The 24,371-nt window shown below is 42.3% G+C and overlaps 1 protein-coding gene across 11 annotated transcripts in view; it reads right to left on the bottom strand.

Moving 5' to 3' along the window:
- rasgrf2a (Ras protein-specific guanine nucleotide-releasing factor 2a) overlaps positions 1–24,371 on the bottom strand; it is a 51,088-nt gene that overhangs the window by 9,147 nt on the left and 17,570 nt on the right. For 4 of the 11 annotated variants that reach the window (XM_026173014.1, XM_026173012.1, XM_026173016.1 and 1 more), the window contains exons 4-19: positions 24,181–24,270; positions 23,850–24,103; positions 23,408–23,487; positions 19,129–19,322; positions 18,336–18,445; positions 14,927–15,045; positions 14,674–14,837; positions 13,044–13,110; positions 12,812–12,939; positions 12,645–12,727; positions 10,486–10,734; positions 10,208–10,300; positions 9,616–10,124; positions 6,719–6,844; positions 5,957–6,046; positions 1,466–1,572 (exon numbers count right to left, since the gene is read on the bottom strand). In XM_026173014.1, coding sequence (XP_026028799.1) covers positions 1,466–1,572; positions 5,957–6,046; positions 6,719–6,844; positions 9,616–10,124; positions 10,208–10,300; positions 10,486–10,734; positions 12,645–12,727; positions 12,812–12,939; positions 13,044–13,110; positions 14,674–14,837; positions 14,927–15,045; positions 18,336–18,445; positions 19,129–19,322; positions 23,408–23,487; positions 23,850–24,103; positions 24,181–24,270 — 2,463 coding nt within the window. The remainder of the gene's footprint in view (positions 1–1,465; positions 1,573–5,956; positions 6,047–6,718; positions 6,845–9,615; positions 10,125–10,207; positions 10,301–10,485; positions 10,735–12,644; positions 12,728–12,811; positions 12,940–13,043; positions 13,111–14,673; positions 14,838–14,926; positions 15,046–18,335; positions 18,446–19,128; positions 19,323–23,407; positions 23,488–23,849; positions 24,104–24,180; positions 24,271–24,371) is intronic. The other 7 variants (XM_026173019.1, XM_026173021.1, XM_026173022.1 and 4 more) reach the window with 3 other exon arrangements.

The following is a 24,371-nucleotide window of genomic DNA, read 5'->3' on the forward strand; positions in this document are numbered from 1 at the left end:
ATGAGTCATTACTTAGGTCACATTTACTTACATGGCTGACTTTTTTATTGTCAGCTATATACACACAAGGCAGCAGCACAGTATTATTCTTGGTTAGATGCTCAGCATGAAGTTCCTCCTCCCACAGACAACAGTGTTTTAAAAACTTCTTCATGGAGATGACAAGAGCCATGAAGGCAACATTTATCTTCAGTATAATTGCTACCAATTTCTACTACCTTAGCTTTATAGAGAACACCTAAAGTCCAGCTCTTCATTCTGTTAATGTAGTAAAATCTTTCTGTCGTGATGGGTCCAAAATGCTTGATGATTCAATGGTAACAGATCTACCGTGTCACTTCTCTCTGCAGTGGCAATAAAACGTCTTTATTCAGCAGGTCTCTTCCTCCAAAGAAGCTTTAATAGAATGGACGAAACTGACTAATACCACTTTCACCCCTCACAAATGAAGCTAAAGTGGTTTATTGCACCATGCACTAGGGCTTGCTGTTATATGTTATAGAAATATATATATATATATATATATATATATATATATATATATAAATAAACTTCAGCAACTGTAGTTTCAAAGAAGACAATCACTAGAGCCCTGGACGAGAGTGAACTATAAGGGTGCAGACGTCTGCAGAAGACACAGCTTCAAGCCAGTACGCGAAGGACAACCTGGAGACCGATTTTGCATACTGGAAGTGCATTCTTAGGTGAGATGAGAAGAAATTATTGCGTTTTTTGCCTATACAGATGCTGCCATGTTTATAGAAAGAAGAGAGAGGTTTCACTCCCATAGTGAAACACACTAGTATTATGCTGTAGGGATGCTTCAGTGCATCTGGAAATGGGAATCTTGTCAGTGTGGAAGAAATCATGAAGACAGAAGGATATGTAAAGATTTTGAATGAAAACTTCCAGCAGTCAGCAGGAAAACTGGGTCTGAGTTGTTGCTTAATCTACCAAATTGCTAACGACCCAAAACATACACTGCTCCTGATAAAGAGCTATCTCCAGAAGATCAAAGGTCCATAACGCCTTTCCCTAAAAATTAGTTTGGCAATTAGCTTAACTTTAATGTGTGTTGGACCATATGTTCTCAACTAGTGTGAAGCATGCAAGGAGTTTTGCAACTATGTTTCCAGCTAATGAAAACACATTTTAAAATACCACATTACTCTTAATTAAAAACAAAAAGGTTTTCATTAGTCACTTACATGCAAGTTTTTGTTATTTAGCTTTTGCTTGTTCTAATGACACCATCAAAGACTACCCATGTATAAATATTTTTGTATAAATATTAAATATATACGCAAGACAAGAAGACTGCTGTCTGGGGACTCCTGTCTCTACTACCCAGAGTTCTCAACTATACAGCTACAGTGACATTACACAGGAACAACTATTTATACTGAAACAGAAAATCACCAGAGTCCTTAAATAGGTGAATTTATAACTTAACTGGAAGACTTACCTGGGAATGCTTAGAAACCCAGTGGCGCAGCACATTGAGAACTCTGTTAGTAGCAGCTCTGCGGATGATGAATTCTTTGTCACAGGCTTTCTCAGAATTGTTAAAACCTAGAAGGACAAAACAGAGATCATGGCCATTAAAGATGTTATGTCAGGCAACATTTATTATTTTGGTATCAAGAAAATTTTCATGGTCCTTTCAGGGTTTGGCTTTCATTTTAATGTTAAGTTACTAGCACTACTCAACCTACTCATAAATGTGTATATGTATATGTGTGTGTGTGTGTGTGTGTGGTGTGTGTATTTTTTTTAATACATATTTATTTTTGGCTCTTAGCTTTTACTGACAATAAAGCAGAGGGAATGACATGCAGTAAATTTCCCAGGGCAGAGTTGAACCTGCACCTGTCCAGTAGGTAGCCTTATAACATATAAGTGGTCCATTCAACTAAATGAGCTATATCCGCACCAAAACAGCAGAATTATTTACAAAAAATGGAGAAGACAATAAATCATAAAGTGTTGCTAAAGTTTACAAGGTGCAAAGGTTAATACTGGTGCCACTTGTAAGAAATTAATAATAAGCCTTAGGGCGTCTGGGGATTCCCTAGGGACGTTTTCCCTGGAGGGCCTAACCCGGGGGATGTGGCCATGACCTAGTTAGGGGCTCTGGTGGCTCTTAGATGGTGCTTTCCTTGTGGCTGCGTACAGCGGAGATGGGGGAGGGTCTGTGCTGGCGGACGTTGGTTACTGGCCTGGTAGCCTGGCTGCCCCTGGGTGGGTCCGGGATGGGCGGGGAGGCTTGGGGGTCTGGGGGTGCTCCGCCCCTGGTCTGGGGCTCTGGCTGGGCCTTGGGGGCTTGGGTCCTGGCTGTTGTGTTGCCGGAGCTGTGGGCGGGTGGGTGCAGGGGGTTCAGCCCCAGTGCAGGGGACCTCTGGTGCATCGGCCCAACTACGGGGCTCTCTAACTGGTGGGGAGGCTGTTATATCTTTGCAGGTGGTCTCCTCTCTACAGGAGCTCACTCTGCAGGTGGGGGAGATATATAGGAGAGGTAGAGAATGAACTCAACCTGGGTGTCTATTGTCTTGTGTAATTTGGGAGATGATTGGATGATGGGGTGGGTGCAGTTTTCTCTGGGGTGGAGTCGGGTGGGCTGCCCCGGACTCTGTGGGGCTGGGCGGTGCTGCTGCTGCAGGCCCCGGTCCGGATGGGCCTGGGCCCCCTTGCCCTGGTGGGTTCCAGAGTGTGGGGGTGCCTACTGGGGTCAGCAGGGGAGCTGGCCCCAGTAGGCCGCTTGCCCCTCCCTTTCTTCCCTCCCCATCCTCAGCTGCCTCCCTCTTCCCGCTCTACCACACCCACACACACACGCAGGGCTTGGGGTGCAGGTATGTCACCAGGGTGCAGGGGAGGTACTCCCCCTCTGTCCCCTTCTGTCCGCCTGTGCCTCAATTTTATTCTGCAACCTAGACATCCACATTACTCACACTCTCACATAACACATACATATAGGGCCTTAGGGGTGGGCACGTTTTATAGCATCCAGAGGATGGTCGGTGTACTCCAACCCACCTCTGGCGCTGGTGCCCTACCCTCAATTTTAAATGCATATAGACACTGAGGGTTTTCGGGAGGAGCCGTGCTGCTCTCTGATAGGAAGCTAGTACCATGCTCTCCTGTGTTTTAAATGCACTTTAGAACAGCACACAGCAGCACTACATATGAGCGGGCGGAGGGAGGTTTGGGGTCTTCACTCACCCCGGTTCTGTTAGCCGTCAGGGCTGGGGGGCTGGGAGGAGGTGCTGGCCTCAGACTGGGGTCTGGGATGTGGGGCCTCCCTGCTACTGCAGATAAGGAGGTGGTCCGCTTGCCTCCACCCCAGAGAGAAGGGTTACATCTCCTGGGTCTAGGTGCAGCTTGCACCTCTGAGGGCGGGGGTACCTGGACCTGGGATATAGAGTATGTTTGGGGAGTGTGACTGTCTGTGCAGTGTCTATTTGTGTCTGTCTACACGTTGGGTGAGTGCCGAGTATTTGGTTGTGTATATGGGGGTGGCAATGCACGTTTGTGTCCGCGTGCGCCTGTTCGTCTGTGTCTATATGTCAGGTTGGGTCTTAGACTCAACCTCTATGGGTACATCTCAGGCCCTCCAAAGTACGGAGGCCTATCTCCCCTCACCACACTCCCTGCCGGTGGCTGATGCCCTCAGACGTTGGTGTGTTGGTGGTTCTTGTTGACTGGGGCTGGGCGCTCATGTATGTACCGGCTCACTCCTGGTGGCCGACTGGTGGGGCCTGGCACCTGTGGCCCGGCTGGACCCTTTCCGGGGGGTGGGGTGCCCTCGGGCCTCTGGGCCAGAAGCTCGGTCCTCTCTGGCACAGCTGGCTGCCGGCAGAGCCCGCGGGCACGCCACTGCAACCCCCTCTGGCCTCTGCTCCGTAGCTGCTGGGTGACCTCTCGTTTGGGGCTCTACTCAGCTCTTCCCAGGAGGGTGGCACGGTTCCCCCCCTTTGGTGGTCCTCCTCGGGTCCTCGTACTCTGGGGCCTCTGGATGTCTGGGGCCTGGATCTCCTCCATACCTGCTTCATGCCCTGGGGGACGGGGCTATGGCTCCCCACACTCCCTAGCAGATCGTTACATGGAGAAACCTTTGGAATACAAGCATGCTGATCCACACAGGTGTGCACACAGGTGTACCCACGGGTGTTCACAGACGTGGACTACACCTTTCTTGGCTGCTGCCTCAAAGCACATTGTGCGCTGTCTATCTTGCGTGCTGCACAATAGCGTTTAATATTTAGTATTAAACTGTTATCTACTGCTAGCTAGTTTATTGTGATGGTGCTGTATTTATTATGTTGCTCTTTTTTGTTTGTTTTCGCTTCTGTTTTTTTTTCTCCATACAGGTGATCCAGGTGTTTTGTTTGTTTTTCTTTCTTTCTTCCCCCCTTTCTCACTGTCTCTTCTCCCCTTTGGTTTTCTTTCTCTCCCTCTCTTTCTTTCATTCTTTCTCCCTGTCCTATCTCCCTGTCATTTCTGTCCCGTTTGTAGCAACCGAAAATAAAATAAAATAAATACATAATTATAATAAAGGTCAATAAAATGGACCAATATGGCAAGGCCATGATGATCCACTTGGTAAAATAAATCCGCTTGGCATCTTTCTTGGCCTTAAGACAACAATTCTGATGGCTAAAGATCCAAACGGGACAACAAAAAAAGAAAAAAAGAAATTAATAATAAGCCACTAAAACAACAACAACATTTCCAGTTATATATTTTTTTCTTGGACTCTAATAGAGTAGCTTTGCATGATTCATTTATTGATGCATATTTGTCTTATACTGGGCCTTGGTGAAGCTCCTCAACTTTCTAAAGCAGGGGTCTCAAACTTAAATGAGCTGTGGGCCACTGCTGACACTGTCATCTTTATTGCTCAAGTAGTACAAAAAGCAAACAAACAAACAAGAAAACACCCACAAATATTTCAACAAACAACAAACAAATCCTCCCTAACAAAAAGTAACGGGCTAAATTGCATTATTTTTCTTCATGTCAATGTACGGGCCATGAGCAGAGGTGATGTGGGCCATGAGTTTGAGACCCTTGGTCTAATGGAAACAGTTTATTTCGATTTTCTGCCTCCAAAAAATTAGGTTTTGAAAACTAGGTAGCCACATCAGTGTCTGACTTCACAAATGCACTTCTGGAAAAATCGTCAAAAATCCCCATAAACACTCTCTTTAACCTTGTGGGAAGCCATCCCAGAATTGCTGAGGCTACTATAGCTGCAAAACATGGGTCGACATCATATGAAATCCTATGGATTCAGAATGGGATATCACTGAAGTTCATGAGGGTGTGAAGTCAGACCAGTGAATATTTTTGGCAGGATAGTGTTTCTACTTTCCGTGACATCATAAAGAGCCAGAGTAGGAAAAAAAACTCCCTCAAAATGCCTGAGTTTGTTTCCTGAGCTTTGGGCTCACAGAGTTTCTTTACAATCATATTTATCTCATAATTTGGAACCCTGGGAATGGAATATGAGCATTCACCAGTGTAACAGTATATACATGTCAAAAAACAAACAAAGGCATAGTACTATTAAAAATGGAAGAGTATTAGAACTTTGAGACTTTTACAATCAAATACATCATCACAACAAGGCGACTGCACATACATTTTAACTAATAAAAGTTTGTAAATATAGGCTTTTAGCTACTGTTTTTAAAATCCTGATGGAGTCCTGAGACAAATAAATAGGGTCAACAATTTCAATATCCTCTGAATCAAAGTTTTTTTTTTACCTTCTGTATAACATTCTTGAGTACAAGAGTAGAAGCTGTGAATTTCTAAGCACTAACATTTTTGCAGCAGATGATTTGAGCCCATCATTACATCTAGCAACCTCTTAATATTAATTTAAATGACACCAAAGCAACAGTTCCCTTCCTCTGGTGTGCATCTTTGGATCTTGATGAGTTGACATGCTCACCCTGGGAGCTGCTATGTCCAGCAGCAGCAGTGGCGATTGCAAAAGCTGAAGCTGGTGACATAGAGCAGCGAGAGGTCTCCCCTGATGTAACTGCAAGGAGTCAAAAACATTAAAAAACAGCAAGAAAAAGAGAGCCTGCTCGCTTTACACAGTCTGTTATAAATAATGTGTAAATATGTTTGTGTTATTGGTAATCATCATATTATGAGGACAAATCTGTTTACATAGTCATCTCATGTGAAAGTTGTTTGGCATGGGGACAAAAAAGAAAGTCACCAAAAATAAAATTATTAAACAAATATAAGTGGTGTTGTGAAGGTACCTGTGGGGTTTCCACAGCTCTTCACACACAGTACCAGCATACACCAGCAACCAGTGTAATGAGCAATCAAACCTCAAATCAGGAAAAAAATTACTATAACTATAAAATTACAATAGAAGTGTAACTGGTAGGGGTTACACCTCTATTGTCAGCCACCTTGACCATTAAAAAGGGTCTGCCTCAGCTGCCATGCTGCCATACTCAGATCCCAACATTTTTGAAACATCTTGCTGCCATAAAATTTAAGATAAGCTAATATTTTTCATGAAATAATGAAATGAATCAGTTTCAACAAATATATTTTCTATGCTGCACCATGAAAAAATAAAACCATGTTTAGTGTACTCATTGTTTTCCATGCCTCTAGAGATTTAGAAAATTGTGTGTGTGTGTGTGTGTGTGTGTGTGTGTGTGTGTGTGTGTGTGTGTGTATTTGGTACCTCCCGATTGACGGTAACGGAGATGCCTCGGTGTTGAAGGCGAGCGGCAGGGGGATGTGTCACCTGGCTCACTGGTAGCTGGTGACTCAGGAATGAATTTGTCCAGGGATACTGACTCCAGGACAGCTGTTAAGGAATATACTGCATGTAACATCTGAAACAAGTATTGGAGCATTTTTTAATGAGTATACAGTACTGAGGGTAGAAAACAATCACGTGGGAGTGTAAAACACACAGAGAACAAAAGTAACTTAAAATATTATTAGGGACTATCGAGCACATGCTGAAAATAAGCCATCTCCTATCTAAGATTAACAAGTTAACTGAGCCGCCAAGCAATCCCAAGTGACATGGACCAAACACAACCTAGTCTCTTAACCCTTTGAGATCGGGTGGCTGTAGCTCAGGTGGCAGAGCAGGTCAGCCACTAATCAGAAAGTCGGTGGTTCGATCCCAGGCTACCTCCTAGCTGCATGCCAAATATCCTTGGGCAAGATACTAACCCCATGTTTGCCAGTACTGGCAAACATGGGGTTAGTAGGTGGTGGTCAGAGGGCCCGGTGGCGCCAGTGTCCGGCAGCCTCGCCTCTGTCCCCAGGGCAGCTGTGGCTACAATGTAGCTTGCCATCGCCAGTGTGTGAATGTGTGTGTGAATGGGTGAATGACTGAATGTAGTGTGAAGCGCTTTGGGGTCCTTAGGGACTAGAAAAGCACTATACAAATGCAGGCCATTTACCATTTATCTATGATGACATAGATTTCAAAGGCCCTAACTGTACTCTAAACATACATTTAGGAGAAACTTTTTTGAAAAAGAAATGTGTGTACTTTATGATGTGCATCAGAATGATTTCTTTCTTTGCTGCCTGACTCCTAAGACTGGGGAAAACAATGTAAGAAAAACCAAAAATGATATTCTGATTAACAGGGATAATGAGGGGATTAACAGCTTGAACCTAGTCATGACAGTACTGAAGTTTGTGTTGTCTCTGATACAAAACGTTTCCTAGTCCCTAAGACCCCCCCCTCTTCCCCCCTTGTTCTGCTCTGCAGTGTTAGTAATCTTTTCAAGGCAGCATATAAACCTGTTCTCTGCCTGCTGCAGGTTCAGGATAGAATGGTCCTCCAGTTTGCAGTGAAACCCCAGAGCAGAACAAGGACAGTCATGGCCACCTATAATCCAAGACACTGGAACATGGGTCAAGAGACTGTAGAGGCAGTTAAGTGACATCAAAGACCACCAATAAAAAATTGCTGTGTGACCCAGTGTTTTGAGTTTCCTTGTATTTTGATATTCGTTGTTTATGTTTTAGTCTCATTTAGTTAGCTAAAGCTCATTCTATTTTGCTTAGGTTGCCATGTATCTTCACCCCCTGTGTTTAAGTCTCCCTAACCGTTCATGTGTTTCAGTCTTTGTCTCCCATCTCCTCCTCTTGTTTACACGTTTTCCCCTTGTGACCCATTCCTTCTGTCATTTGTTTCCCCCCCAGTCATCTTGTTCTGTTTGTGCTTATGTCCCTGTGTCATCTCCAGCCCCTTTTTCCCTCTGTATGTTTTTACAGTGTTCATGTTCCTTGTCTGTGCACCATGTTAAGTCCGCATCTTAGCCTGTCATGCGTTTCATGTCTGCGTGTCCTATGTTGTCAAGCTCATGTCATGTCATGTCATGTCATGTCATAAAACAGGAATATAACGGGTTATGTTCCTGTTTTAGTTTGAAGAGTTGTGGTGTCCCATGTTCATTCTGTTTAGTTTCACTTCCCCTGTGGTGTCATTATTCTAATCAGCTCCAATCAGCTCTAAGTTTAGTTTTGCATCAGTTTAGCTTGCCCCTTCGTTTGCACCTTTTTATTAGCCTCAATAAACGGCTTGCCTTTTGTTAATTCAAGTGACGTTCCACATTCCGTTTTGTCTGCATTTGGGTCCATTATTCCCTCAACACACAGTCAGCTTCCGCCTGGCTGTGACAAAAAAAAGCAACCTGCCTGCTGGTAGGGAAAAACTAGATATAACAAGGCCAGTGGCTTACTGGTTTGCTGTAAAAATAAAAGTGAAGGTTTACAAAATAAAAGTGTGAGGACTGTCTACTAGTAAATTGATCATGGTCTCAGACAACCCTAAAATGCTAAACATGCTAAACCATTAATATACACCCCCCCCCCCCCCCCTTCCACCCACCCACCCAAGAAAAGTCTACATGGAAAACACTTTGATGGTAGGAAAAAAAACATGTCTGCATTAATTGTACAGCTCTACATATCTTTTGTGACAGTTTAAAGAAATCGTACCAACAGTTAGAAAATTATAATTGTTATTATTTTTAATCTAAAAGGCTCCACAGATAACTAAGCTATGTATTCAAAAAAGAAAGCAACCTTCAAATGAACACCAGACAGAGTGTTCATGTGAATGATTGAACTTGTGGATTACAAGCTGCTCTTCTGACTGCTATTGGACTTTGGAGAGGGTCAATAGCAAAGTAGAAAGCTCTCTTTATCTCCTTATTGTCATTCTCTTCCTTGTTGTTTGTTAGAGAGTTTCTGATCTAATGCTTCAGTGCTGTTTTTATAGTGAGCAGGCTGTCAGCTGTGGCCAGATGGTGATGTAAGAGCACGATTATTCCTGTGTTGGGTAATGGTGACCCATTTATGTCTTTCACTGAGTCTGTTTAGGTGGGCAAGCCTTATCAGGAATAAATGAATGATTAGAGGAGAAAAAGTTCATTAGAGGAGAAAAATGTAAGACTACTTCTGAAACAGATGATACAAATTTTTAAACATACTTGTTTTTAATGTATTATTTTATACTAGTTGACTCTCAGGCATGTGCTTACAAATGTGTTGATATAGGGGTCTCACAGAGTGTGACTCATATGTCTTTGTATTGCAGATACCCACCCCTGCGGAAGCTGCGCCTCAGCTTCCCACAGAAGGCATCAATGCGAGGCGGCTCTCCACTGGCATCCTCCCCTGCAGCTGGACTCAGCTCTGGGGAACTAGGACCACGGCTGAGATCCAGCGGTGCCTTGGTGGAGACAGGGGGTGGTGAGGATACCCCAGAGGCCTGGGGGAGGCTAGGAGACCTTGTGGCGGTGGGTGGAGGGGAGGAAAAGCCAGAGGGCGCTCTGGTAGAGCCAGGTGGAGGAGAGGCAATGGATGGGCTGTGACTAGAGGTTGGGGAGTTGGCTGCAGAAGAGGAACGAGTGGTGGACAGGTCTAGGGCTCCTGTTTTCACACTGATAGGGGAGTTCAGGGAGAGCTTTCGGCAATGCACAGGGGAAGCGGTACGAGAGGGGATGGACAGAGGAGGAGGAGAGGAAAACTTGCGGCACAGCCTTGGCGATTTGTTGTTCAAAGGGTCAGTTCCCCACACGCCCTGGTTGGTTGCAAAGAAGAGCTCCAGGGATCTAAGAGAAAGGAAACTAGCTGATGTGCAGTGCTTGACAAGAACACACTCAAATGATTCATCAGTCCTACTGAGGGTCTTTACTTGGACTGGTCCAGTGCAAGTTGTGTGATCTTCAGACTGTAGTCAGGACAGAGTGACATGATGGACAGACGGTCACATGAATGTTGCTCAATTCTGGGGCAGTGACAGAACAAAAAGAGCATGGAAAAAGGAAGGAATGAGGAGGATGAAAGGAGCAACACAAAATGTGGAAATGGAAAGACGTGCTGCAGGCAGCTATACGTGCTAAACATGAAGGGGGGGAAATACATAGAGGATTCATGAATATTTGGATGCCTGTTACAAATGATGACATGTACCTTACAGGTATGGAGGTGAACGGCTTCTTATAGATGTCAGCCAGCTTGTCGATGACCACAGTAGCTGTGGTGAAGATCCTGTAAGTGTGGAGGAATGTGTTGAGGAAATCTATGGAGAGGAAGCGCAGGTCTGTCAGACGCTCTAGCAAGCGCTCCACACTGGCGTATCGGATCTGCGGGACTTTGCAGGAGTTGAGCGTTTTTGAGAAGCAAATGTCAACATCGTCTTTATGCAGTCGAGCATCAGACCTTCAGAAAGAAAATACCACAGTCAGGTTAAATCAGAATGTTTAGGGGGGTGTCTTTGCTTAGGCTGCTGCCCCCGCGACCCGGCCCCGGATAAAGCGGATGAAGATGGATGGATGTTTAGGGGGGTTAATCAGCCATAGTGTTGTGCAGCCCTGGTGTTCTCCCATATGCAGCTGCACAGACTGACTTTTTCCACCAGAAAAACACCCAGCATGTAGCAGCAGCTTAAACCATATATTATCTTTCATAGGATCTGTAGTTGATAATATATGTGCTGCTTTTGAGAGATGACAAGCTGTTCTGTTTGTTCAGAAGTTGGAAGCGAAAGAAAACTTAGATGTGCCTAAAGACCCCATAACAACTGCCAAGACACTAGTGAGTAATTTAGCCAAGTTGGGAATTGTAGTTTTGAAGAAGACTATCTCTAGAACCCTGCACAGGAAGGGAGAGGAGAGACCATCAAATCTGTATCTGCTTGGCAGATTTGTCAAAGAAGAATAAGCTGGGATTGCTCAGGAGACGTGTGAGACTTCTTGAAAACTACAACAGATGCTGCAGGCTGTTCTCCAGCATTTCTGGTAAAATTTCCATTCACTGAATATTAAAACAGTTAGATGATGAAAACAAAACGGAACACTAAAACATATATTTTAATTAATAACTTTTTTATTAATGTCCATACCTAATATTCATCTTAACCTGGGTTGTTAGGTCATGTCACCCACGGCACTGACAATGACCACGGATGGTATAACAGAGGACTAAGTCAGGCACATAGGATTTTATGTAGAACAGTCGAAGGGAGTCATACTTAGTGCTATCAGGAGGTGAGGTGAAGGAAGGCCAGACATTACAGCAGAGGTGAAAGTTCAGAGGAAGACATGCCAGATTTTGAGGACAGTGAGCTTGGGCAAAATGAAAACCTCCTAGGTTGATATGGACAAGGACAGCTCTGGAAGATAAGAGTGTGTGAATTGGAATTAACAAGTTCTTATTTCCCTTTCTAAACATGTCTAAAACCTTCAGAGCCCTAGACTGCAACCTGGGTGCCTCAAAAACTGGTCTTCTCCAGAGTGTTTCACCTTCCAGTTCTAATGTCTGGCCTTCCTTCACAACATCTCTTGACAGCTCTGGGTCTGGGTCTCCTACCACAATTTCACCCTTTCCTCTATTACCCTATTTCTGAAATCCTACCAAAACAAAGTTTAGGCTCTCAAATTGAAGAAACAATCAGATTTTTAGCAATAGAATCACAATATCTGAAAACGATGATCACTTAAAAAAAAAAAAACTGCAATTCCTGTTATTGTTAAAACAGAGTTCATATGCGTTGGTACCCCAACCCCCACAAATGTGGCATCAATAGAAAGCCCAGGATGTCCTCTTGAGGATGTTAAGAATATACTACATGATGACGTGAAAGTCTGGTTCATCCCATATTCTATTTCAATTGTCATTGCAAATCTTAAGAAATCAGGAATGGTTCAAAACTTTAGCACAGTACTGTTAATTTAAAGATACAACATCTCACTGCTAGATTCTGTAAGATTGCAAACTGCAGTCAACAAAGTATAGGCTTTTCCCCCTATAAAACTGGCTCTGGTAAATCTTTCTGAAAGAAGTCCAATATGAGTCAATGACTCAGTTAAGTTCACTTCCATTCAGTGGTAGCAATACTGAGGTGAATTGTTGAGCATATACTGAACTTTTCTATCGGACAAGTGCTTCTGTTTTTGCTGTTAGCCAGCGTTAGTGAAACTTTCTTTGAAGTAGTTCTAACATTGTTAAACTCCCAAAATAAATTCAGAGTTGTACAACCAATTCTTCTTTTTATGACCATGACAAATATATAAACTTCCAACTACGACTGTAGTTATTTATACTGCACTTTTTCACTCATTTTTTCTTACTTGATCATGTGTGGCACAGAAACTTTGGAGTTTTCCTCAAACACGCTTGTCATCAGGCCGTTGCATCGGATATTATCAATGCACTAAAACACAAAGCAGAAAAAAAGCATGAAACCTTGCCACAGGTAGGTAAATTCAATTCCATCTTTGTACCATTGACTTCTTACCTGGCTGATATCACTTGTCCAGGCAGCTTTCTCCTGGCGGGAAGGAGCCAGGAGAACAATGGAGAAGGACTGACCATCAGGAGGCTCAACCACAATTTTAAACTCCAGATGGTTAAATCCTTGACTTGCTGCATTGTCGGAAATAACAAACAACAAACCAAAACATTAGTCGCACCTCAGTTGAGCTATTATGCATGGAAAAAGGAAATAATGACTGAAGAAAGACACTCACAGTCTTCATCAGTGGCATCCAGTTCCTCAATCAGAGTACACTCGATCAGGGACAACATTCCTCCCTGCTGTTATTGGAAGAGAAAACACAGCTTAAGTTAGTTATGTCATTTTTTATTTAGAAGAATATTTCCCAAAGGAAGAGGGAAAAGCAAAGTAAAAATTCAAAATAATCGTTAATATTATAATATGAACATTTCTAAATAAAAAATTAGGAAGCAGCTGATTGCTGTTTTTAACATTTCCTCAAATATTCCTCAAATATCCTTGAAAGGATAAAGAGCTGGTCCAGTGTACTGCATCCAGGACAAAAACTGGATTGTTCCTCCTGTATTCAAAGTTCAACTAATCTACATCCTCTCTTCTCTAGTACGGTGGCATAGACCTTCCAAGAGAGGCTGAGTAGTGTGAACCCCTATAGTTGGAGCAGATCCTCTGGTCTCCCTTCTTAAAGAGAGGAACCACCACCCCAGTCTGCCAAATCAGAGACGCTGCCCCATAGCTCCAGACAGTATTTCCAGAACCCCACTGGTTTGGCCAAAATCACCATGGCAGGGACCAACCACCTTGCAGCCACAGCTCCTTGCTACAGCCTCAGCAATGGAGGTGCTGAACAATGTCCATTTGGACTCAATGTCCCCAGCCTCCCTTGGAATGCTTTTGAAGTTCAGCAGGAGGTGGGAGTTATAGATCTCACAGATCAGGGCCTCTGCCAGGCGTTCCCAACACACCCTCACAATATGTTTGGGTGTGCCAGGTCTGTCCAGCATCCTCCCCCATCACCTGATCCAACTCACCACCACAGCTCCTCTCTTCACCCAAGTGTCCAGAACATGCAGCTGCAAATCTGATGATGCAATTACAATATTAATCATCAACCTGCGAACTAACATGTCCTGGTACAATGTGCACTTAGAGACATCCTTGTGTTCTCTGCAACTAACAGAGAAGGCGATCGTGGCTCAAGATTTGGGAGTTCGCCTTGTAATCGGAAGGTTGCCGGTTCGAGCCCCGACTTGGACAGTGTAAAGCACTTTCCTCAGGGACTAGTAAAGCGCTATATAAATACCGACCATTTACTAGAAGTCTGTGGCTTGGATCATATAGATATGGTTTGTATCAGACAGATAGCAAACTGAGGGGCTACACCAAAGCCTGGTGTGAGTTAAAAATATTTTGAAGTATGAATCATGGAAGATTCCAATAATAAAAATGTTGAGATGGGAATTAGCATATGTTTCCTTTAATATTTTTCCCTATTATCTTAAATCACAAGACCGTTATCTTTTGTGTGTGCTGATGCAAAAACAGAGCAAGGAAGGCATTCAAGTTTTCTGCTTTGATGGGAAATAATATTCATGAACATGCTAACCACAATGGAACCAAGATGGCTCCTTTTAGTTTTCATTTTGATTTTGCTCATTTTAACCTTGAAAAATGGTATAATTGTTGAACCTTTAAAGACCACCAGTTGGCTTTTACTATTGTTTTATTTTTGATATTATGCTTAGTGGTTTAAAACTTTTAATGCATCAGTGCTGGTTAGGTCTACCTTAGCAAAGAGTTTTCAAACCAAAGGGCACTGCCCACTGAATAAATAAAATGCAAAGTTGTGAACAGGTGAAGCTGACCTTGAGCAAGTGAAGCTTCCCTCCCGATGTTCGGGTACAGATGAGGAAGTGTTTGGTAAAGAGAAAACATTGTCGCTCTCCTTCCTTCCTCAGTGAGAGAGAGCCCAGGCGCACCTTACTGAGAACACCCCGTTCACTGCTGGATGGTAAATGGATGAGAGAACCTGCCCACAAACAATGAGAATGAGTAAACTGATTAAGAACTGGAATAACATGACTTGGTAAAGCATGAAATACAAAGACAGAAGCTCACCTTGTCTGACGAAAGTTTGACTTGTGTCTAAAAGGATGTCACAGCCCTCTACAATCATCCTTTCAATGGCCAAATTCTTCCTGATGTTCTCTGTGTCGCTGACTTCATCATGTATCATCCTGCCAAAACAAACAATGATGGATGGACAATGGATGTTCTGGGGCCTGTTCTTCGTACCGCGCTAAGTGAGTTAGCTGGATGAGATTGTTGACGATTTCGCGTGATCCTGGATCGTTCGGTTCCCCGAAGCCCATCCGGGACTTGCTGTCATAGCAACAGAGCCGTAAGCGTAAACCTGCTGGGGAGCAGGTTTACTTTATGTAAACAGGATTAGATCGCGGCCACGCAGGTATGTCCGCGTCATTCATACGAAAGCAACAGCGATATTCCACCACTGTTTCACCATAAATAAATAACATCAATGTAACTAAAGATAATGCAGCACTTGATCCTTTTATTGATTTCACACAGATACATACAGGTCATTCCCTAAAAAAGGGAAATGTACTATTAACATTCTATTACATGTATGTGATTATTACAGATGTAATTCATATTTCAGAGTAGTAATTGTAAATTACTTCGTGTAATCAAGATGAGAGACCACGGCTATAAAAGCGAAGGTGGATTTGGGAAGCCTGTCGCAGCCATGTCCTGTCCGTATACGCGAGCAACCCATTGCGGAAGGTGCAAGATTGATAAGGAGAGTCCTCAGAATTCAGCGTATATTGCGGGACAGACAGGATCCTTTAGCTCAGCGCGACAGTGTGCTCATAGAGAGATATCGATTTTCCCGTGAGGGTATTATTTACTTAACCAACTTGTTGACGAGGGGGTGCAGGACCACCACCTGTCTTTTTTTTTGCTCTGCCCTTTTCTTGGTTGCTGTTATGAACAAACAAACAGAGTATTCCAGGGTCTCTTTCCAAGAGACGACAAGCAATATAAGTGATAAATATTACCATTCTGTAGAATATTCTTATATTTCACTTTTACTTGTTCCCATGTTCTAGTGGGTCCTGTTGTGGCTCTAATGTGTAAGGGGATATAATATAACATATTATAATATAATATAATGTAATATAATATTGGATAATATGGTGTGATATGATAAATCTACCCTACCGCCTACTGGTGTTGGCCAGAGGGGCCGATGGCGCAATATGGCAGCCTGGCTTCTGTCAGTCTGCCCCAGGGCAGCTGTGGCTACAACCGTAGCTGCCTCCACCAGTGTGTGAATGTGAGAGTGAATGAATAGTGGCATTGTAAAGCGCTTTGGGTGCCTTGAAAAGCGCTATATAAATCCACTCCATTATTATTGTTATTATTGAATTACTTACGAGTTTGATTTGTCAGCAACTTTCTGCCAGCCCTCTCTCCTTGCTTTTGCAGCCTTTGCAGTGTTCCCTTGCGTTTTAATTAAACTCTGAAACTCCTGAAATCCCTCACTCAAGAGTTCTTGCTCTGCTGCCGAAAAATACCGAGCGCGCTCCTTCGACATTTTCGCCGACCAATCAAAGGGTTGCCGATCAATGTTTCTACTATCGATGCGTAGCCCCTGTTGGGCCACCCAGTGATCTCACATTACTTCATCCAGCTATACTAATCGTCAACAACAGGTGTGTTCGGGGAACCGGAATAGCGAGCTCAGAGTTAGCGCGATGATTTGGTCTTGGATGTTTCATTTGATCTTGGATGTAGTAAGCGACGTACGAAGCACAGGGCCCTGGTCTGCTAGTCATGCTCTTTAAAAATATTTTCCTTCATGGCTAATGTTAGTGTGCCTAGGTCTAGTTTTTATTTTGTTTGTTTATATTTCTAGCGCCCTAAGTTCTTTAGTATCTCCTGATTTCCAGTCTTAGGTTCTGTTTAATATGCCTTTCCTTTATTCAGTGTTATGCCTTTTTCATGTCTCTATCTCAGTGTCAGGTCTGCATCGCCATTCTACGTCCCATGTTAATATTTTCAGTTTTGCTTCCCCTTGGTCTTGTCATGTTCGATTACTCCCAGCTGTGCTCTCCTCCTGTGTCTAATTTCCCTCGTTATCACTCTCTGTATTTAAGCCCTCTGTTTTCCTTGATTTATCTATGATTGCCATCATTCTCTGCCGTGTGTTGTGTCTGCCAGCCTGGCTGCTAGTTATTTGTTTTCTCAGTTTAGTCAGCGTTTTGGGTTTTTTTGCTGTGCCTCCATGTTTGCCTCCAGAAATCTGCATTTTGGGTCCTCTACTCCTGCCTGCTGCACACAGACCATTACACCTAAAGCCTGTTGAAAGCTGACTATAACGAAGAGTAGACATCAACCTAATTCGATCCACGAACTCAGGTTTGCCTACAGCAATTTCATAGAAGTACAAAGATTACACAGCCAGACATCCATCAAAGCTTAACATATAAACCTCCAAAATTAAAAATGACTGGTTTCTAATCCAAAATGTTTTTAAAGCTTGTTTGTAGCTTGACATTGTTGATTTGGTTGCCTGGCCCAAGTATTACTCCCAAACTTTTAAATTAATTTATTTCTGATCTATAAGTATTGAATAATTATTCCATAGTTTACTTACGAGGAACACACTGATACAGTTTGTGGGTTTATTTTTTTTTCCTAGAAGGTTTTGCTGTTATATTACTGGCTACATCATCAGCATGCACTTCACACGCTGCTTCTTTGGAGGTGTCTGATAAATCAGAAATATATGGGTTTCTCTCACAAAATTTAAACCTGCAGATTCCCATTTTGCAGTTTTTAAAGAATAATTGCAAACCATTACCTTTCAATACACTGCTCTCAGGATTAAAACAATGTCTTAAAATAGCATTCTTGTTCTGAGAAATGTAACTTTTTAAAGCAACAACATGACTCACAGTACTCCTACTACTTAAACAACATCTAGAGATTGCTTAACTTCTGTTAGATGGCGTGTTGCCATTTCACTTAAGTAGCTTGGTAGATACTTGTCTTTCATTTCATTTTCCACCTAATTATTGCCAGCATAAAATCTTTACCGTTCTCCTTTCAATAGCCACTTTGTTTCTAATATGACATGAAATCTAATATGGGGTAATTGTTTCTATATAATGAAGAGTTTAAGAACTTTCACTACTTTTCAAACGCTGTTGTTGTTTTTATCTCTTCTTTTTTTTTTTTGCACGCTCTAGTCTAGTGCACTGTCACTTTTCATGTACTACATCAGTACTGAGGCTATTGAGGCAGTTATGTGCTGCAGGTGAAGCCAATTTTAAGCAGAACACTGGTAACTCATGTTTATGTGGTTCATATAAACCTCAGAAACCAAATAACTGATTCAAGCTAACCATATTTTTTTTATTATTATTATTATTCAACAACAGTCTGAGTATTTAATCAATACAATCATTTTCTTAAACTGTATTCATAAGCACACACTCACTTTGACAGTTCCTCCAGTTTGGATTTGGCAAACTCAAGACTCTTGCGCTCCACATGCTCATGAGGTGTGTGCGCCAGCAGCTCGTGGAGAGTTCTGATGTAACGGGGAATCTAAAATGTAAAAAAACCCCATGTGACTATTTGTGAAATACACACAGCACTTCTATAAGAATTAATTGTAAATGGTTAAACGATGAAATCCCATCCAAGCTATTCCAAAAAAGTTCAGAATGGGAAATTAACTTTTTAAATAAGAGACTGTGTGAAAGATCCACCACAGACCAAACCATGTACTCATGCTTTTCAGCATCTATTATTAATACGTTGCAATACACTTCAGACGGCTGCAGCTTTGCAGCCACACACAACAACACCAACACTGCAGGACCTAGTTCAGCCTTTAAGCCGACGAGGCGTGATTGCAGATGCCGCTCAGGTGTCTGCCTCCCCTGCAGTGGCACTGCAGACCACGCCCCACCACAGACTGAAACGAAGATATTAGAGATCTTTGAATGACGAAAAAACAAAGTTATTTAGATTAATGCAAATAAATTTACTATCCTGCCATTTGAGCTCATACACAGTATATCAGTATATGAGGGCAAATATATCAGGTCAAGGCATTTAAAAGTAACCATGTTATATGACTAAATATTATACTTTGACTATATAACGCTGTCTTTATTTATTGTATCATCAGTGTTTGTTGCAAATTATTAAGCCTTACAGTTAAGCATATTACATAGTTTTTATAACAGCAGCTAATGGATTACATTGTTTAATGTAAAAAGTACCTGAAGCATTGGATAAGTGAGGAATGTCTCCAGCATCCGACCCTCGCAGGCTGCGTTGGATTCATACTGTTTCAGCAGCTTGTCAAAGTCTCTGTTCTGTTTACAGTTTGCCAGCACCTGAAGACTGTACTGGTGGTTACGCACAAACTCCTGGTAAATGTTCAGCATCGGCAGTAGAATGTCAAACAGGTCCGCTGGGTGTCAAAAAGAAGTTTAAAAGACAACATCATTGAAGGTTTTCTAGATTTTATTAAGCTTAAAAAAAAAGAAGATCACATGTAAAAATCCAAGATGTATATTTAACCTCCTAGGACCTGGCGTCCACATGTGGTGGACATCACATTTTGGGTTGTCTAGACCCAAATACTAAATTTTGCTCTACAAGGGCATGCTATCCACTTACGAGGACATTATACTGCCACTGTTCTATCGAAATTTAAAACAAATGCCCTCAATTGTGGATCTCATTTTTCTCAGAAACAAAAATCGGGTAGAATAAAAAATCTTGTAATTCTTTGTTTTTACATTCATCATGTCCCAATATGTCCAAATATCAAAGAGAACTTAAAATGCATGCCATTGAAGAGTTCAGGTCTTGCATACTGCATACTACACAATGTATTATCAAAAGGTTGTTCTACTATAAAAAGCAAAAAAACAAGTGATTTATAATAATGGGCCACTTTATTTGTGGCCCACACATATCTACTTTAGGGGTGCAACGATACACAAAATTCACGGTTCGGTTCGGTTCGATACTTTGGTGTCACGGTTCGATATTTTTTCGATACAAAAAAATGTTCATGCCTTTTTAATTTGTCATTTATTAAAATTATAAATATATATTTTAACTCAAAAGTACAGTTTTTAAATTTAACCCTAACCCTTGTGCGTGTTTTTTATTTTGACAGCGAATGCGCACCTGCGGACCACTTATGTGCAGCCCTGGTTATTTAGCTCGTCATATCGCAGCCACAGAAATTCTTTTGTCCATGAAACCATAAAGCTGCACTTTCTTTTTGCCTTATAGTCTGATTTGTCATAACTTCTCCGTTTTGTGGTAAGCTTTTCTTTGGCTGTCACTTCTTCACCCTGACCTGTCTTATTTGGCTCAGCAGAACTGAAATGCTTTTACACACTCACTCACATAAGCTCAGCGATTCTCTGTGCGATCAACCTCTCACATGTTTAAGCTTGCTGCGGGAGATTTCACTTGTCATGTTTGCATAGTAAGCTAACGATTAATAAGACGATGTCAGAGGAATTGGTGCACAAATTATCATCACTCACAGATCAGTACTGTCGCTCTCTATACACAGTTCGCACGATTGCAAAGTGAAAGCAAAAAAACGAGCGCAAATTCAAACGCGACTTCAATATGTCACATATTGACAGTGGCTCACCGATGCCAATGACATAATTACCCAGCTACATTTCTGAAAGAATGCAAAAGCATTGACATATATTTTTCCTACAATAGCCCGACGGGCAGGGCAGAGATAGATTTTGGTAGCCCGACTGAAAAAATCGCTAGCTCCGGGACGTCGGGCTAGCGATTTTGCGAGCCCTGTATCTGATTGAGGAATCACTCATCTTTGGAAAAGAGAGTTTATTACAGAGAAATGGCTCTTTCCAAAATAAAAGCTATACTATCCGCTTCTTCTGGGCTATATTCTCAGCAGCATAAGGAGAATCATGTGCTAACAGCTGTCTAAATGACTCGGCTAAAGTTAGTAGCATGCTTGCTTTTTTTTGTCTGCTTCCACTTGTCTTTGCACTAGGATGATGTCGGCGTAAATGTGCAGTCATATTCGTTGTGTTCCCACTAGTGCTTTCAGGTTAATCTCGTTGAAATGACCTTAAGGCCACAACACGGCAAATCTCCGTTAACGAGCTACCGCCAATCGCTCTGTGCATGGGGCTAGACGGCCAACACGTTAACGAGCTAACTGCGCTAGCACACTAGTTCACACCAATGTAATTGAGCATTGCATGGCACATCCAACATACTGTTTTACTTTAGTCCATGACTCGCTTACCTTCAGGGTCATATGTCACATGAAAACCAAAATAATTCCAAACGCCAGATCTGAATGAGGGTGGGGGAGGTGCCCTGCGCTCTTCCTTCTGACTATGCTGTCTGTGTTGAGCGCTCATTGGATCTGCGCTGGACAGTGCAGCCTAGGCGGAGTAGTCGAACACAGATTCACTGAGTGCTCAACACAGACAGCATCGTCAGAAGGAAAATTGATAAAATAAATTACAAATGTTGTATTGTTCGATACATATGCGTACCGAACCGAAAGCACTGTATCGAACGGTTCAATATCGATACGAATATCGTTGCACCCCTAATCTACTTCATACAAATCATAATGCAGCAATTCAGTGCATTTATCAACGTGACCATGGTCAAGAAGACCTGCTAAATTCAAACAATGTATTGAATAAGCAAGATTTAAGTGACTTGATGCGTGGTATGATTATTGTCTGCAAACAGGCTGCTTTGAGTATTTCACACACTGCTGATGCACTGATATTGTTCTACATAACAATGTCTAGGGTTCATGGAAAATGGCCAGTGGAGAACATATCTGGCGCGATGCAAAAATATCTTGTTGATGACTTCAGAATAGAATGGCCAGACAGCTTCAAACTGATAGTAAGGCGACAGTAACTCACCTTGTTACAAACAAGGTATTTCTGAAATCTGAACACACAACACATCAAACCTTGAAGCAGATGATCTACAGCAGCAGAAAACCATACTGGGTGTTAGTCTTGTCAGTGAAGAACAAGAAAGTGAGCCCACAATTCACACAGGCCATCTGTCCTGCCATCTATCATGTGCCATGTTCAGGCTGATGATGGTGGTGTTCAGGATGGTTTCTTGGCACACTGTGGGCTCCTTAGGACCACAGCCTGCTTCAGTACTTTTGGTAACCCTGTTCATCCCATCACATTACATGTTTAGTTCAATGTACTAGAAATGGCCTCCACAATCACCAGATCTCAGTCCAATAGACCACCTTCGGGATTTGGTGAAAACGGGAAACGTGCAACCAGCTGCATGCTGCTATTGTGTAAATGTGAAAATCTCAGAGGAATTCCAGCACTTTGTTGAATCACTGCCATGAAGAATTAAGGAAGTTCTGAAGGCAAGCGTAGGTCCAACCCACAACTAGACAGGCACACCTGATAAAGTGATCAGTTTGGTTGATCTCCCTTTCAAGTTATCTGTTCAAGCATTCCTGCATCAATCCCATGTCTTCTGCTAATTTGCAGATCGATCCCTGTTTGTCCCATTCTGACCAAAACAAAAATCCATTAAACAATCTAATTTTGCATTCACCTAAAAAAAAAACTTTGCAAATAATCCTGCTCCTTTGATATGCTATGAGCAGGCACCTGATGACACATGCTGCACTTTAGTTCATTTGCACCAAAAGCTCTTCCTCAGATGCCTTAGGATGTAATAGTAGAAGTTTGCATCCATTAATGGTGAACAACCCAGTGAATCTAACAAAGAAACCATTAACACGCTCCCGGTGAAAGCTCCTGCTGGCTTCATGTTTCCAAACTTAAAACTTCTATTTGTTTTCTGTCTTGCTGTCAGAAACTCAGTTCTCATCATTAGCCTTGACCATCGTAAATGAAAAATGGAGAGATTCTTGTACAGCACTTTCTACTCTACCACTCAAATATATACAACATGTCTAACTCACCCATTAACACCGGCACTTTTTTCCATGCTTTTTCTACCCACGTGCCTTCTATCCAATCAAGATTTCAGACAGCAACTTGGGGTGGCTGTAGCTCAGGAGGTTGAGTAAGTCATCTACTAATTAGGAGGTTGGTGGTTCAATCCCTGACACTGCTGCAGTCTACATGCCAAATATTCCTGGGCAAGATGCCATTCCTAAGTTGCTCTTCAGTGCATCCATTGGACATATGAATGTTTGTGTGAATGTTAGACAAAAAGCACTTGCATTAAAAAAGTGCTTGACTGAATGAAGCAACTTGTTGACTACTCAGGAAGTGCAGAAAAGAACCAGTTCATTTATCATGTACCACTCTAGTCTACTTCCACAGACCACCCTGTTCTATGCAAGCAGTCAGAAAGCTCCACTGGAAGCTTTGATATACAAGGAGATGAGCTACATGTAAATCAGAGGTGTGGTTTTTTTTTTTGTTTTGTTTTTTTGTCTCTATACATGTAGTAGTAGAACCTTCTGACCACAGCTTATGTTAAAAAAAGTGTAAGCTTGGAAACACTCACCCAGAACTAGAGTAGGCCAGTTGGCAATTCGGGCCTTCAGACCTTGATGGAAGATTTCATGCAGAAACATGATGGTCTCACTTCATAGCGAAAGAGAGGGAGAGGGAGAGAGAGAGAGAGAGAGAGAGAGAGAGAGAGGAGTGAGTTCAATTCACCAAGAATGAGTTTAGTAGTATAACTATAAGGCCAGGAAGGCCGCAAGAAGGATCTAGGTTTGGTGCGTTACACCTAGACAGTTTATAGAAGCCGTTTGCTAACCAGGCTGGCAAGTGTTAGCTGATGACTTACTACATTCTCATATTTGTTCAGAAATTGATGTGTGACATCAGTATTTTATATCTAGTATATAGTTTATTACAAACTTTATTATAAACTATTACAAACAGCTGAAATACAGGATTTGTGTGAAAAGTTACGCAAAACAAAAAAAAGAGAGTTGCACCTGTTGAGGAAGATGCTGCTAACATCATCATGGCGAATGGGAGGTTTCTTGGAACTGGCAGCCATGCGGAGCGGCCTAAGGAAGCAATTCACCAGGATGGAAAGCTGCTGCACGTATTCTGTCTCTGCTTCCACCATGTTGAACACAATATGGTTCCTCTTCCTCATGCTCTCAGCGTGAGGGGAACAGATATAGTCCTGGACAATGATTTTCCACTTCCTCCGACACAGCCAGCCACGCATGAAACTCTGCACCTGTATAGCCATTGCACACTAAGTTTCTCTCACAACCTTGTCTCTCTACATTTTAATATGCAGTTACAATTCTTTACCATTTTAATTTTTTTAATATCGGGGTCTTCCTCGTCTTGGTTGTTCTGGTGCGACTGCATCCTTTCCTTGGCTTTGTTCAATACTGTAATCTGCAACAACACAACAACAGCGTCCATATGAAAAAATGTGCAAAATATAACAAAATATAAAGCATTCATGGGAACATTTTAAAAGGTAAAAAAAAGAAAAA

The sequence above is a fragment of the Astatotilapia calliptera genome, chromosome 7, assembly GCF_900246225.1.
Source record: "Astatotilapia calliptera chromosome 7, fAstCal1.2, whole genome shotgun sequence".
NCBI lineage: Eukaryota > Metazoa > Chordata > Actinopteri > Cichliformes > Cichlidae > Astatotilapia > Astatotilapia calliptera.